A 14,817-nucleotide genomic window follows, 5' to 3' on the forward strand; every position below is an offset into this window, starting at 1 on the left:
CAACTCCGACCACCCCGACCCGTGCACAGGGGCCGGGGGAACCTGGGGGGCCCTCCTCACGAGCCGCTTCCTCGGTGCCCCGGGAGGCACCACACGTGAAAGGCCACCGTATGCCCCTGTTCGAGCCCTTGTGGCCCCAACAAGTCACATTTAAAACCCTGTGCGACACCGCTGACCCGTGACTCACACGATGGAAAAGGCAGGCCCCGAGCCAAAGGAGGTCGAGATAATTTTTTCCATGATTTTCGGAGGACCCGTGGAGCCCGAGGGCGAGTTTAACACTATGTGGGCAGGTGTTAAAGAAATATTTCCCTGTGCTGCCCCCCAGGTGCCGCCTGGCCCGTGGCCCAGCCGTGACCATCCCCGCTACGTGGCCACCTCCGGTCCCGATCCAATGGTCACCTCTGCCACCCGCAGGTACTGCTCCAGGGTGTCTAGGTCCCGTCTGCACACACACACGTCTCCGCGACAGGCCAGGGCACGGTGGCCCGGGGTGGGGGGTCAGGTCTCAGCCTCATCAGACGCCGAAACTGGCCGAAGCGACCACAGGGTCAGATTGGTGACCTCAGAGAGGGCACACCACGTCCCCAGACTGACAGGCCGGCAGAACCAGAGGCAGGGGCCAGGACGACGGGCCACGTCCTCCGTAGCCCACCACTCTCTGTAGGGCGTGGCTCTCACACCCTCGCCCACCAGCCGTGTGGCCCAGGACACCTCGCTCTGGGCATCTGGCCCCCAGCACAGCCATCCGCCACCTGGGCAGCCCACGAGGGAGGCTGTCCCGTCCTTCCCCCCGCGGACCCTCGGGGTCAGCGAGCCCGCCGCCACCGGGCCGACCACGGGGCGTGGGGGACCTCCGAGCCCGGCGGGCGGCACCCTGCGACAACCTGCACAGAAGGAGCGTGGACCCCGGGCACCGCGGCAGGGAGGCGCAGGGCGCAGGCCGCAGTGGCCAGGGCGCTGGGTCCTTCCCTCCCCGGCCGCGGGGCCTGAAGCACGATCGCTTCATCCCTCCGGGCCTCCGCGTGTTCATCTGTGAGCCCCACTGGGCAGGAGCGTGCTCGGGACGAAGCGTGATGGCCTGTGCGGGACACTCGGCGGGCCTGGAACCCAGTGAGGCCGGGACAGGTGAACGAGGGCCACCACCGTCACCACCACTCTGCTCTCACTCGTTCAACCGGCACCCCCGTCCTGAGGCTGACGGACCCAAAGATGAGGGGGTGGGCGTCTCCAGCCTCCACCCTCAGGCTTTAATGCTGCCTCGGGGGGCAGCCCAGGTGACGTCGTCATGAGCCACCACCGAGGGCTCAAGGAACGCATCCCGGAAGGAGCGGCCTCAGAGCTGGGCCCAGGCAGACGAGGTCCAGAGCCTATTCGGGTCCTCGCTCGCCCACCAGCTCGTCCCCACGCCCCGGAGGAGACTCCCCACCCTCGGGCACCAGCTCTCTCTCTCCCCTGCCTCGCCAACCCTAGGCTCAGGCCCCGGGTCGTTACCTCAGCCTCCACCGGGCACGGCCCGCACCCGCGACCACCCCGCCCTCTGTCCCGAACGTACTAAGGTGGCACATCACACCGTGGCCCCTAATGGACACGCACACGCACGTACCCCTCCGCGCCCCCCGTAGGAAATGCCTCGCCACCACGCCTCTCCACCCCGTGCTGGTGCAGCTGGTTGTTTTGAACCCAAATACAGAAACACTCACCCCCGATCAACTTCATTTCCTCGGTTCCAGAGCACGGTCCCAGCCCCAAAGACCTTTCTGAGACGTACACTGTCAACCGAGAGAGTCACCTGGGGTCATGTGTGGCAGTCAGGCCTAACCGGGGTCCCTCGGCACGTCCACAGCCGTCAGAAGGTTCTCACTTGCACCCAGAGCACGCACATCCCTGCTGCGAAGGTTGGGGGGGGGGGGTGGGAGGGGGGCTCAGGGGCCGGGCGCTCCCACACTTGAGAAAACTCCGCACCCGATGCACCCTCACCCCCGGCTGCCGGCTGGTCACCCCCAGACCTTGCTCAAAGGCGTGCTTAAGGGCACGGACTGTGGGGTTGGCCGTCGCTGCACAGATGCCGCCTGGAGAGGCCGGGAAGATCCGGGGCCTGAGATGGCCGGGGCAGGAAGGAGGAGGGTCACTCTGAGTGGGGCACTCAGGGCCTTGGAGCCACGAAGGCCGGCTGGAGGGTCACCGCCAGAGGGAAGTTAGCAGGCAGCGGTGCCGTGTAAAGGGACCTAAGGGACAGGGACGGAAGCCTGACGTCAGAGGCCCAACGTCATCTGAGAATCAGGATGCCCTTCGGATCCAGGAAAAGAGTCCAGACTTGGGCCCAAAGTCTGGCCCCGCACTTCTTGTCTGTGCGACCTGGGGCAGGTGGCTTTACTTCTCTGGACTCTAGGTACCCCGCGAGCGCTGAGGAGCCAACGCCACGCGTGTCCTGGGCTGCTACAAAGGATCGTCAGGGCAATTATCAGGATAAGACCACCGGCAGCTAGGGCAGGAGGCGCCTTCCTGGACGCCGGGAGGGACGTCACTATCATCTGCTTTACCAAGCGGAACAGAGGAAGCACGTTCGGAGGCACAGCCCCTGCCCCATCTCGGGGCCTTGGGTTTTCTGAACAAGCCTCCTTGCTCGGCCTGGTGCCTGGGCTCCTCCGATGCAGAGGCCCCCAGCACCTGTGCCTCCCGGAGCCGAGAGCTTCCAGACGAGTCCGGGGTGACACGGGCAGGGAATGCGTCTACGACGGGCTTTCCACGTTCTTGGAGACGCAGACTCGGAGGCCAACCACCGCCGCCCTCCAACAAACGCTCCTCACGGCTCTCAGAGCCCAGGGGTCCCCCTAAGGCTGGGACACGCGCTCAGGAAGGGGGTACCCCACAAGCGCACGCGTGGACCCTCCGGCACTGGAGGCTCTTTCTCCGAAGGCACGGTCCGGATACAAGCAGCTCACCCCCCACCGCCGTGGTCGGGGGAGTCTCAGAAATCACGGCCACACGTGCGCCCGCATCTGGGGCCCTCGGAGAACACCTTGGAGACGGACTGATGCCCAGCGCTGGGGGCTTCGTCAGGCATTACCTTCGCCACTCACAAGCCTGGTGGCTCCATCTTCCGCCCTGGGGTCCCAGGCCCACCCGAGTCCGTGCGCGGGGTCCGTGGGGGCCGGGGCGAGGCGGAAGCTTCCCCACGCCCCCCGACAGCTGGCAGCGGCCAAGAAAAAGACCCCCCGCACACAGCGGGACCCCCTTGCCCTCCAGCTGCCCACACGGGCGGCTCCCCAGCTTGGGCAAGGGGGCCTTCCTGGGCCACTGCCCCCCGCTACCTGCGTCCAGAAGCATCGGCCGCGATGCCCTGCGCCTCCAGGAGAGCCACCGATGCGCCTCCCCTCCCCTGATGTGACCTAGCCCGTACCCGCGGCAGCACCACAGGTGACCGCGAAATGACATTCGCTCCCTGGAACCCTGGCGCCGACCCTCCCCAGGGACCCACACACCAGAAGGTCATCCCACAGGCCAGGCTCCCAACATTGCATCAGCCCCCTGGGCCCGGACGGGGTCCTGCGCTCACGGTTTCCACGGAACAAACTGAAGGCCTCTCCGGCCAGGCCGCAGCAAATGCCAGGTCCCACAACGTGGGACAGAAGCGAGACCCGTCCGACCCCGCGGGGTCTCTCTGACCCCTCCTAGTACGCCCCCCACCGCCACCCCCGGGTAGAGACACTTGCCCCAGCTGCTTGGCTCAACAGGGACCATGAGAGCAGCCGGCATGACCCAGGCCAGCTTCAGAGGCACATCCTCAGAGCCCGGTCCCCACCCCGAACACCCCTGACCCCTCGACGCGCAATCCCACATGAGAGCCCCTTGGCGTGGCCATCAGCCTGAGACCCACCGCCCCCTTGCTCCTGCCAGCCTCCGCCAGGCAGCCACCCCACCCGCCGCCCAGCTGGTCACGGGCCCCCAGCCTGCAGGCTGCTGGCCACCAGGCAAGAATCCAGGCCCACGCCTGCCCGCTGCCCAGCTCCTCCTGGACCTGAACCGGACACAGAAATGTACCCCAAACTCCCTGCGCATTGTCCTCATTGGCCAGTCAGGCGCCCAGACAAGCCAGGAGCCACGCACAGGACTGCCCCTGACCACCCGCTCCAGCCGGGAAAACCTTAGCAGCCTGCCTCCTTGGCCAGACCCGACTCAACGGCCCAAGAAAGCCTCAGTGTGAAACCACGCCCAGGGACTAGCTTGTCATTACCCACACGGGTCCTACGGGAATTGATGGGCGAACCCCCTCCCGTACTGGTCTGGGTAACGGGCTAAATCGCGACTCCAAAAGACAGCTCCAAGTGTTAATCCAACCCCCAGAACCAACGGGGTCTTACTTGGACACAGGGTCTTGGCAGATGTAACAAGGTTAAGGCTCTCGAGATGAGACCATCCTGGATTAGGGTGGCCCTGAATCCAGTAAGCGTCCTTAGAAGGAGCAGACAGACGAGAAGAGGGGAAGGGGTATACGCATGGAAGCATGTAAGAGACTGTAAGGGCGTGGCCAGAAGCCAAGGAACCCCAGGGCCACCAGGAGCTGGGAGAGGCAGGAGGGACCCCCACCAAGCTCCTCTGGAGGGACCACAGCCCTGCCGACACCTTGAGGCCAGACTTCTGGCCTCCAGAACCGGGAGAGAACAAGTTTCTGTATTTTTAAGCCACCAAACTGTGGAGACTCGTGGGGATGCCAACACCGCTGCCCTTCCGGGGATCAGGGAAGGTCCCTGGGAGGTGGGGGGAGCTGAAGACCCAGTCAAGAGGCCCTGACCTTGCTCGTTCATGTCCCCCCACATCCCGTGGGGTCCGCCCGAGAACCGCCTCCGGGGGCGCAGGGCTGTCCCCTCACACAGCCGGACGGCAGGGGGGGCGCTCCCAGGAAGAACCCAGAGGGTCCCCAAGGATTAGGTGGGAACGGGAGCGGACGTGCTGGAGGGTCCGGGCCCTTCCAGGCTCCACCTGCTGGACGCCCGTCCAGGACATGCGTGCTGCGGTCAGAAAGCCCGGGTTTGAGCTGCCCTCTCCCCCAGGCCCTCGACCTAGCCCTGGGGTCTAGCCCGTCGGGGGTCATGACGGGCTAAGTCAGAGCGGCCCGCACGGTTGCACAGCTCGGGCTCCGTGCAGAGGCCAGGGGGCCGTGTCTGGGGCGGCCCGGACCTCGCTCTGGCAGCAGGGGGACAGAGCTGCGGTCCCCGCCGGGCCTGACACTGTGGACAGGGGTGGGGGGCAGGGGCACTGGGCCCTCAACACCGTCAACCAGTGGGGACGTGGGTGGGAGACACCGGCAACCGCCAGCAGAGCCGGGAGCCTCGGGCGGGTCCCCTCCCACCGCGTGCGCGTCTGTCCACCTGGCGTCTGAAACCCAACGCGGATTTGGCCCCGCCAGCCCCACAAGTGCGCCCCTCCCGGCCACCATCCAAGGACAGGAAAAGCACACCCTAGGACGTGCCCGCGGTTCCACTCTGCAGAGACATCTGGGTCGAGACGACGACGCCACGGGGAGGCTGACAGAAGCGGCATGACCGAAAGTGCTGGTCAGGGAGGTGCCTCGGATCCAGCAGGGCCAGGCGGCCTGCAAACGGTCGCCAGGGTCACAGGGCACGGGGGCCCCTGCCGGTTCCAGCAGTCCCAGGCTACGCGAATGGCTCACCCCGCCGTCCCTGTGGCATTTCTTCACTCTCTGACTCCCCCCTTGCTGCCCCATGACGAGTCTGGCGGCTCCAGAGGCCCCCAGACTGCGGTTTCCCCAGCCCTGGGTCCCTCGCCTGCGCCCCTGTGGCAGGTGACGGGACGGTTGCAGAGCTCACGGCTGGGACGGCGAGAGCCAGCGCGTGGACCCGGGCCTCAGACGCCAAGCCCGGCGAGATCCCGAGGCCAGCAACCGCGCGCACGGAGCGAGGGTGGCTCTGTGCTCCCCGGAGGAATCCCAGGCCACCCTGGGCATCGCTGGGGAAGCCCTGTTCCGCGGAGGCCCCATTCCTGCCCCGGGAAAGCTGAATTCCAGGAAAGAACATGTCAGTGGAAAAGCCAGGCCTCTGGAAAATGGGAATCAGGGATGAGGTAAATCGCTGGTCTTTCCAAATGAGAGGCAGGCAGACAGACGGGAGGACCGTCACCCGGGTCTGATGCCATCTTCCTCCCGCCGGCCCCCGGAGCTTTGCAGAGAAAGCCCCAGTTTACAGCCTGTTTGGTCTCGTTTCCCCTTGAAACATTCAGCAGCTTTAAAAGCAGACTTGGCTCCTGGCCCAGAGCTCACTGGCTCCCTGTCCCCTGGGGCGGGCCTCCCTCCTGGAGACGAGGGTCCTCCTACCACAGAGGCCCTCCCCGACCCCCGCTGAGCCCCACCCCCAGACCCCTCCCTCTGGAACAGCAGCTGAGCTGACGGTGGGGAGGGCTATGATGGGCCCTCCGCACGGTTCAGAGACGGGCCGGGAGGGTGCTGGGCAGGTGGGGCAGCCTACAAACCCAGTTTGCGCTGGCCCTTCCTGGAAGGTTCCGGGGTTTCACAGACCCCACAGGTCAGGGGACTCCGACGTCCTCGGGGCCCATGTGGGGCCAAGGGAACAAGCACCCACCAGCATCGTCTGGGCCACCGGGGGTTCACCCTCGCTGGGGAAGGTCGTGACCCAGTTTCTGAGGACCCAGTTCTGTTGGTCGGGTCGCTAAAGACACGCGGGGGCTGCTGGGAGTGTGGCACCTGCTGTGCATTGCGACAGCATCCTGTCAGATACTCTGGGCAACAACAGATCGGGGGGCCGGTCCTGCTCCGCTGTAGCTTTGCTGGGTGACCTTCTCCAGGTTATGCAGCCTCTCTGGTGCCGGTGTCCCCGGAGTGGCCGGGCTCGATGGGAGGGCAGAGCACGCCGGCGGGTGATGTCGCGGGGCCTTGCTGGCCAGTGCCGACCTGGCCGGCCTCCCTCCCAGCTCTACCACTGAAGGAAACAACCACTCCTACCTCCTACCAGTCGCACTCGCTCCCCCTGGCACTCTTGTGTGTGTTTCCAAACGCACAAAGTTCGTTCCTGAGCCCCGGATGAAAACAAGACTTTTCTCTGCACGGGGAGGCCGCAGCACCACTCCTCTGAAAGAACAGCTCCCCAGCCCCTCCCCACAGTGGGCCCTCGGCCTGCCCGGCACCCGCTCCACCTCGGGGGACAGGAGCAATGCCCCGGGACCCCGGCTGCCTGCTGGTCCCAGGACACAGGCACATCCCGGGGAAGGAAGAGGACACGGGACACGGAACTTCCCAGGAATCCTCTGGAGGACGGTGCCCCCAAGCAGCCCCGTGGGCTCACCCTCCTCCTGAGAACGTGAGGGCAGGGACCTACTAGGTGGGTGGAAGGCAGTGGCCAGGCCAGCCCGCCCCTGACCCTTCCCTAGGGCCGGCCTGGCCAGAGGACTCTGCCCGATAGGCGAGGACAGCAGCCGGCAGCTCACGCCCCCAGGGCACCGAGATGGCGGTGTGCAGGCAGGGGCCAGCGCAGGGCCCGGGGTTCAGGCCTGCACGCCCTCGGCCGGCCCTGCCCAGCTGGAGGCCCTGGTCTCTAAGGCAGGAGTCCTGGCACTGAACTTGCCAGGGGAGTCTGGAAAAGCGGAGGTAAGGGACAGCTCTCGACGCCGAGCCGCCACACGGGGAGCACACTGGCTGGTCAGTGTTGACAAAGGGCCAGAGGGCCTCGGCACGGCCTGGCCTCTGACGGCCCAGGGTCCGGGTCAGTGTGGACCGCCGTGGCCTGGCGGGTGCAGGCATTTCACACAGATTCCATCCCAGCGTGGTGTCACTGCATCCTACGGTCCTCACTGCGGAAGACAGGTCACGTTTTCCAACGTGAGCAAGTCTCCCAGCCGGGAAGGTCCGGGGGACCACCTCCCGCAGAGCACGGACACCTCGTGCGTGGCCCACGAGCCCTCGCGACCCCGGAAGCCCCTCCCGCTCAGAACGAGTGCCACGGCAAGGGCTCCTGAGCTGCCGTTGCCACTGAACACGGCCTGTCCTCAGCCGCGCCGCGAGCCCCACACTGCCTCACGCACACGCGTGACCACGGGGTCGACCGCGGTGCAGATGGGGAGCCCGAGTCTCGGAGGGGCCAGGCAACTCACCCGGCGCCCCCCAGCTAAGTGAACGGTACAGCTGGGACCCTGCCCCCGCCCTGGCCCCGCCCGGCCCTTCCCGACGGCCGTGGAGTCTCAGTATTTCATGTTCCTGAGCGCCTCTGGGCTCGGTCAGGATATCAAGGAAGCAATATTGGTTTTAGGATCTTTTTTTTTTCTTTAAAGAGAGATAAAGGCTGTTCCCGAATCTCTACGCTGTGAACACACAAAGGGCACTAGAAATCACCAAGAGTTTGCCCGGCACAGAAAAGCCACCGCACGACGAGTGAACTCAAACGCACGCGGTCACTGCCCTCCCTTGACACACCTTCCCGCCTCCGGTTATCCAGAACTTCCTAACCAACCGAGAAATGGGTAGTCCCAGCACCCTGGCTCCCCGTCGCCCAGCGGGCACCCGCACCCAGGGCTCCGATAGGTGAGCCCAGGGAAGCCCCCCCCGACACCCCCCAGGTGCCGCTACCGGGACCCCATTACACAAACGAGCGTCCTGTGGCTCATCTGCTTTACCCGGGTCCTGCCACCAGCAGGCGACCTGAACCAGCGACAGCTCAACCCCAGTCTGTGTGACCCCCGTGCCTTTGACACCAGCTCCCCAGGGGACCCCACAGCCACCTCCCGCCCGGCTCACGGCCCCGGCTGTCTCGCAGTTCATCCCGGGTTTCTGGGCAAGTCTGGTCAGAAATGCGCCCAGAGGGTGTAGCTCCGTAACTTGCAGAATCTGGCGGTTCCAGCAGGCTCCGGGCCCCACCCCGCCCTGCCGTCCCGGGACGCACCCCGCAGGGCCCCCGGACCCGCCTGCACGCACTGGCTCCCCGGCCTTCCCTCTGCGGACCCTCCCGCCCCATCCTCCCGTAGAGGCCGCCGTTCTGGTCTTTCCTTGCTGGTGCATCGTGTCCGACGCCCCTGGGCTCTGTCCCCCCTCCGCACCTGCCTTGGCGCTGAACTAAAATCGACAACAAGCAGCTAACGCTCGTCGAGCGCTTCCTCCGAGGGACACAGCGTGACACGCGCTATCGCGTGTGACCTCAGGCCACTTCTGCCGCGGCTGCATTCACGATCCGTGACCCCAGTGCACAGACGGGGAAGCCGAGGCCGGGAAATGCGAGAGCCACTTGCCTGAGGCCCCAGATCCAGCGCGCGTGCGAGGAGGGGGCGTGGCCCCGGGGAGCCTGCAGCCGACCGGCCGCCGTCCGTCCCCGAATGTTTCGCGGTGATGCCACACGCCCCGTTATGACTTTACGGAAGGATGACACTTTCGGAAAGTCATTCTTCGCCCGCTCAAAGCTGCAGTGTGACCACCCTCCCCGCCGGAAGAGCCTGGAACCGGCAACAGACGACACTGCCGTTGGCACAGAAACGGCAGTGGCCAGCGTGTGTTCTCTCGCCCTCCGGGGGCCCCCGCAGAGCCCCGGATCCGGTCAACGCCCGTCCAGCCCTGGGCGGCGGGGTCTCCAATTCATGGAGCAGATGCACCGACCCAGAGACCCCACCTCAGGGGGGAGCACAGGGGTGGTGGGCACAGAGCCGACCTCACAGTCGCGGCCAAGTGTGTGAGCAGGGAGCTCACGCTGGCGCTGGGGAGTCCCGCCAGGAGATGCCGCCTCATCCTCCCGTCTCTGGGGGCCCCACGGGCGAACCCCGAGAGCTGGCAAAGCCCTCAGAGACCATCCAGCACGGCCGTTTCCAAACACGCTCCAGCCACGGGGCCCTGGTGGCAGCTGAACCTCCCTCCGCAAAAAGCCCAAGCAAAACATAAAAGAAAAGACGTCCAGCGGAGGGGTCCTGGCTGTCACGTCACCCAAGTCGGAGGGGCCACCGGTCTCCTGAGGGCCTTCTAGAACACAGATCCCAGGCCTGCTGCCCCAGCACCTCAGGAGGCGAAGCCCGAGCGTCTGTGCTTTAAAAGGTCCCCAGGTGATGCCACTGCGCTCCCCCGGGGCATCCGGAAACCGCTGGTCACCTGCCCCTGGTCACCAGCGGGACAGAGTGCTTTAACGCCCTGACGCTGAACCCCCATCTGGGAGGACAGAGATGCAGAACTCCGTGGGATGCTCCGCTCAGCCCCTTCCCCGTGCCTGAGGCGCTCTCCCGGAAAGCTGGGCTCCAGGCCGCAGGTGGCACGGTTCGTGCCTTCCGGCAGCTCCCGTGCACCGGCCCGGCTCTGGCCCCCAGTCCACCCGGTCACAGCCGCCCCCTCCCCAGAACGGCCGAAGATACCGGAAGGCAGGGCCGTGCACGCGTCCACAAGCCTCGGGCCCCGCTCACCGAAGCCCGTGTCCTTCCCAAGCCTGTCCCCGGACCCCCTGGATGGGGCTGGGGACTACTGTCCTCAAGGGGCCTCTCCGCTCCCACAGGCCACAAACGCCCCTGGGACAGTAGAGGCTTCGGCCGATGGAAGCATGGCCGTGTTGGGATGCCAGCGTCCCCGAGGAGGAGCCGGGCAGCCACGGCGGCCATATCCAGCAGTGACGACCCGCCAGCGCTGGGCCCAGGGGGCGCGTGGGCCGGCCTCCCCTCCCCCGTCTCACCTCAAACACTTCCTCATCCAGGATCCGGGTTCCAAACACGATGATGCCGTTGACGTCGATTACAGGGTGGTCGCTGCGGTCGAGGGGCTTGGTGGTCTTCTTTTTACAATCCAGGATCAAGGTGACGTTTTTCTTGTGGATGCTGAGAGCGATCCTGTGCCACCTGCAGAGAAACAGACAGCCCAGCGGGTGAAGGGGGCCTGTGTCGCGGAAGGCCAGCACAGGCGACCCTGCGGCAAACGGCCATTTCCCGCACCGTCAAGGCGGGGCCAGGCAGCTCCGAGCTGAGCCTCTGCCATCAGACCAGGTTGGGTGCAGATGTCGGCCACACGGCGTGGCCCTGGGAGGTCCGCTCGGGCTGTGGAAGTCTCTGCGTCTCTCACCTCTCACCAGGTCAGCTGTCTGCACCCGTGAGCTCCCTGGGAAGCCCTGGGCACGGGCTCTGGAACCTTCCGCGGGCTCTCCAGTGGGTCAAGGGCAGGCAGACACAGTGGCCCTGCCTCGCGAAAGCCCCCCGAACCCTCCGGCAGACTGCAGGCTGCTGGAGAAGACAGCGCTTGCAGGGGAGGGGGAGGATGGGTGGGCCTGTGTGAAGTTCTCAGCGACAAGCACAGGGACCACATCCCGAGGCTCTTCGAAGATCACGCACAGGGCCTCAGACGTGTCAGCCACGGACGAGCTGACTTTCAAACTACCAGGGTGTAGGTATGCCCCCAACAGAGAATTCTGGAAAGACCTGTCTTTTTTTTTTTTTTTTAAATCGTGTGCTCCCTCCTCTGATGTGTCTGTGTCCTTAAGGGTATCTTACATCTTTTCTGGAAGGAGTCGGGTATAACCACACAATTTTTTACGTCCCTGCTGAGACCAGGAGCCTGGCATTTGAGATACTTTCGTGCATTTTACAAAGGGGAAGCAGAGAGGCCCAAGGAGAAGAAAGGGTTCCCCAAAGGCACTCAGGGCGACCCGAGACCAGGACCCAGGCCTCCAGACTCGAGCCCCGTCCTCCCTCTGCCTGGCGCCCGCCTGTTCGCATCTGGCACTACCCTGCTTTTTATAAAGCGCGTCCTGCCATGAGGTCCCTTAGCAGCCAGCAGGCTTTCGGCGGCCTGCCCTGACCCTCCGGCGGGGGCAGGGCTGGGCTGCCGAGCGGTGCCCACTTACTTGCCATCCGACAGGTTGATGCCCCTGAAGAGGGGATAGTCCTCTGGCCCTGGTTTCCCTGTGTGGTCCTCATAGAGGAAAACCGGAGAGCGGCCCATTTCCAGGCCGATCTGCTGGATGCCCTGCTCATTGTAGATGGAGACCAGGAAGGCCTGGCTGCCTTTCTTGGCTTTCACAGTGGTTAGAATGGAGAAGTCCTCAGGAAATGAAGACGCTGTAACAGAAGACAGAGGGAAGAGGGCAGTCAGGAAGCCCTCAGCTGCACGCAGCCGCAGCTCTGCAAACAGACCAGCTCGGGACCTGGCAACTTCGGACGCATATGGTGGTGCACAGCCATCTGCTACCCATCCGCCCCTTGATCAAACTGTTCCTGCAGCCCTTCCCTATCACCACGTGACCGAGCCTATCCTCTCTGAAGCTCAGTAAAGGCAAACTTGATTGCTCCTTCCAGCTGTGAGCCTTCAATGTCATCTCCTGAGTTCCTCAACACATCTGTGTATAAATCCTAATTAGAACCTCCTAGAATGTCAGCTTCCTCTGAGCAGGGGCTGTTCCAGATGCATCACTGTTCCTAAAGCTGGACCTGGCAGATCGTGTCTCATTTGGTGCCTGCAGGAGGGAGGGAGGAGGAGAGAGGGCAGGGGAAAGGAAGGCGAGAAGCAGGGACCATACTTTTTGCCATTTCCCGGTTGATATGCAAACCAGAAGAAAGGGAGAAAGAAATCAAAGGACTTCAACCCAAACTTTTAAAAAAGAAAGAAAAAAACCAACCCTGTATGTTAATGGCAGAAAACACACTTTACACTCAGGACGGAAACAACACAAGGTCACTGACAGCCAGACCCACGCGGCCCGCTGAGCGCGCGCAGGCCGCTCCGTGTGCTCCCGACCTCCCCACTCGCACGCGCCATTCTCTGGCCGCGACAGGGGCACAGCCCGCAATTCTGCACGGGGCCCGGGGCGTGGAGAGAGCGTGGCTGGTCCCGACACAGGGGAGCCACGCAGAAACGCTCTGCGGAACCGGCCAGAAGGAGTGGCACCCGGAGAGGTGTGGGCACCCACACCCTGACTGACGGGGGCGGGGGGTGGGGATGGGGGTGAGAAGCGTCACGCGGGGCTGTGGACCCGGCTCACGGACCTGGACGCGGAGGGACTCTGTTATCAGACCCACCGCTCCTTGGGATGGCAACCCGGTCAAGCAGCCGCCCCAAGGTCCAAGGGGCGGCAGGGCTGGGGTGGGGGGCCGCGTCCAGCCCAGAAGCTATCCGTGAGCGCCCTCTGCTGACGGAAGAGCTGCACGGCCAGGCCACCGCCCCCGCTTTTGCTCACTGGAGCACAGAGCTAGCTGCAGGGTAACATGCTGGGGACAAGGGGACCTCCAGGGCACCAGGCCAAGGGGGGGAGGGGCGGGCAGGAAAACTGCCTGCTGCAGCCTCTGTGACCTTTGTAGGACCCAGGGTGCGGAGATCTTGCCAGGGCGAGCCAACAGGAAGACGCTGTGGCTGCTTCGACCGGTGAAACCAACCAGCCCCCAAAGGCCAACTCAGGGAGGTTGGGGGGGGGGGGGTCCCAAGGTGGAGACAGAAGGCAGACGAATGACTTCCTTAAGGGATGACTTCCTTAAGTCATTTCCTGTCTACTTTGCTGAGGCCCAAGGGCACTGGGGCAGTCTGAGTATACAGTAGGAGTTTAATAAGGGCATCACTATTAAACTGAATCCTCGTTCGCCAACAGCTCCCGGGCAGGATGTTCCGCTGGACAGAGGCTGATCCGGAGCCCCAGGCCCACCAGGAGGGAAGGTCTGGGGGGAAGGCGAAAGGGGGTGGGGGCATATTGTGACACCCCGCCCCTGCTTTGGATCCGGAACATGAAGGGAGTCTCAGGGGCCCCGAGGGTACCAGGTGGAGGACAAAATGGAGAGGGGACCCCAATCCAAGGCACAAGAACAGAGGAGGGGGCCCGTGATCATGAGGAAGCGTGCCATGTTCCGGAAGCCTTCAGAGGGCACAGTGTGGATGTGGCCGAGCTGGTTCTGTGGACGAAGGAGCCCCTGTCACTGGGGCCCCAGGGCAGACGCCCGTCCAGGACGTGGGGGCAGCCTGATGGGACACACTGGTCTCCTGCCTTCACGGGGGATCCATGATGGTATCTTCTAGGGTCTCGGGCCTGTCTTCCTTGACACGGTGTCCCTCCTGCAAGCAGAGAGTGGCGAGGCCCGGGGACCCCCAGGCAAGCAGCGCCACCCTCTCCGGCTTGCCCCCCAAAGCGTCACAGCTCTGGGCTCTGCCTTAATCCCTATAGACTGCTTACACGGCATCAGGGCCACCCAGGGCCAACTGCCGGGACAGGTCCCCGCTTGCCGTCCCGGGTCCACTGACCTCAGGACCCAGACCCCCGGGCCCAAGGAGACGAGGAAGACCTCTGAGGGTCAGGGAGGACTCTCTGTCCGGCTAGCAGGTGCACACAGCACCAGCCTGCCCGCCTGCGGTCCCCCCCCCCCCCGACGGTACCCGGGCTCCCCAGAGAAGCCTGCACTGCGGAAGGCTCGTACGTAGCCGCAGGATAAATGAGCGGGCGAGGCGGGCACCCGGGTTAACCCGTGTCTGGCCCACGCTGGGGGAAGAGTCCCCACACGGGCTCCGAAATACCCGCGAGCCTTGGCCACCGGCTTGTGAAGGGGCCACTGCTCCCCAGAGGATCCAGGTGGCCCGCTGCAGACAAGTCCGGGGCCTTCTCCTCACGGAAGTAAATCACCTGGACGTCGACCTCCCTCTGCTCTAAGACACGCTTCTAACCGTGCACGTGGCCACCGGGCCACACGGCCGGCCCAGCTGACCCAGGCGTCTCCGAGCAGCCACACCGTCCCCCGCCCCGGGAGGCGGGCATCACAGCGGAAAGGACGTCCGGCGTCGGGCTCACTCAGAGGTTCCGCGAGAAGGGACAGAAGCCGTGTGCTTCCTCACATCCGAGGCCACGGTCACAGGACACGGAC

General features: G+C 64.8%; 1 protein-coding gene across 2 annotated transcripts in view; it reads right to left on the reverse strand.

The window, feature by feature from the left end:
• Nucleotides 1-14,817, reverse strand: part of COL5A1 (collagen type V alpha 1 chain) — a 148,695-nt gene that overhangs the window by 96,403 nt on the left and 37,475 nt on the right. For both annotated transcript variants that reach the window (XM_053908503.1, XM_053908502.1), the window contains exons 3-4: nucleotides 11,826-12,039; nucleotides 10,665-10,827 (exon numbers count right to left, since the gene is read on the reverse strand). In XM_053908503.1, the coding sequence (XP_053764478.1) occupies nucleotides 10,665-10,827; nucleotides 11,826-12,039 (377 nt within the window). The remainder of the gene's footprint in view (nucleotides 1-10,664; nucleotides 10,828-11,825; nucleotides 12,040-14,817) is intronic.

Source organism: Panthera pardus, unplaced genomic scaffold (assembly GCF_024362965.1).
Source record: "Panthera pardus isolate Hobbes unplaced genomic scaffold, ASM2436296v1 HiC_scaffold_20, whole genome shotgun sequence".
Classification (NCBI taxonomy): domain Eukaryota; kingdom Metazoa; phylum Chordata; class Mammalia; order Carnivora; family Felidae; genus Panthera; species Panthera pardus.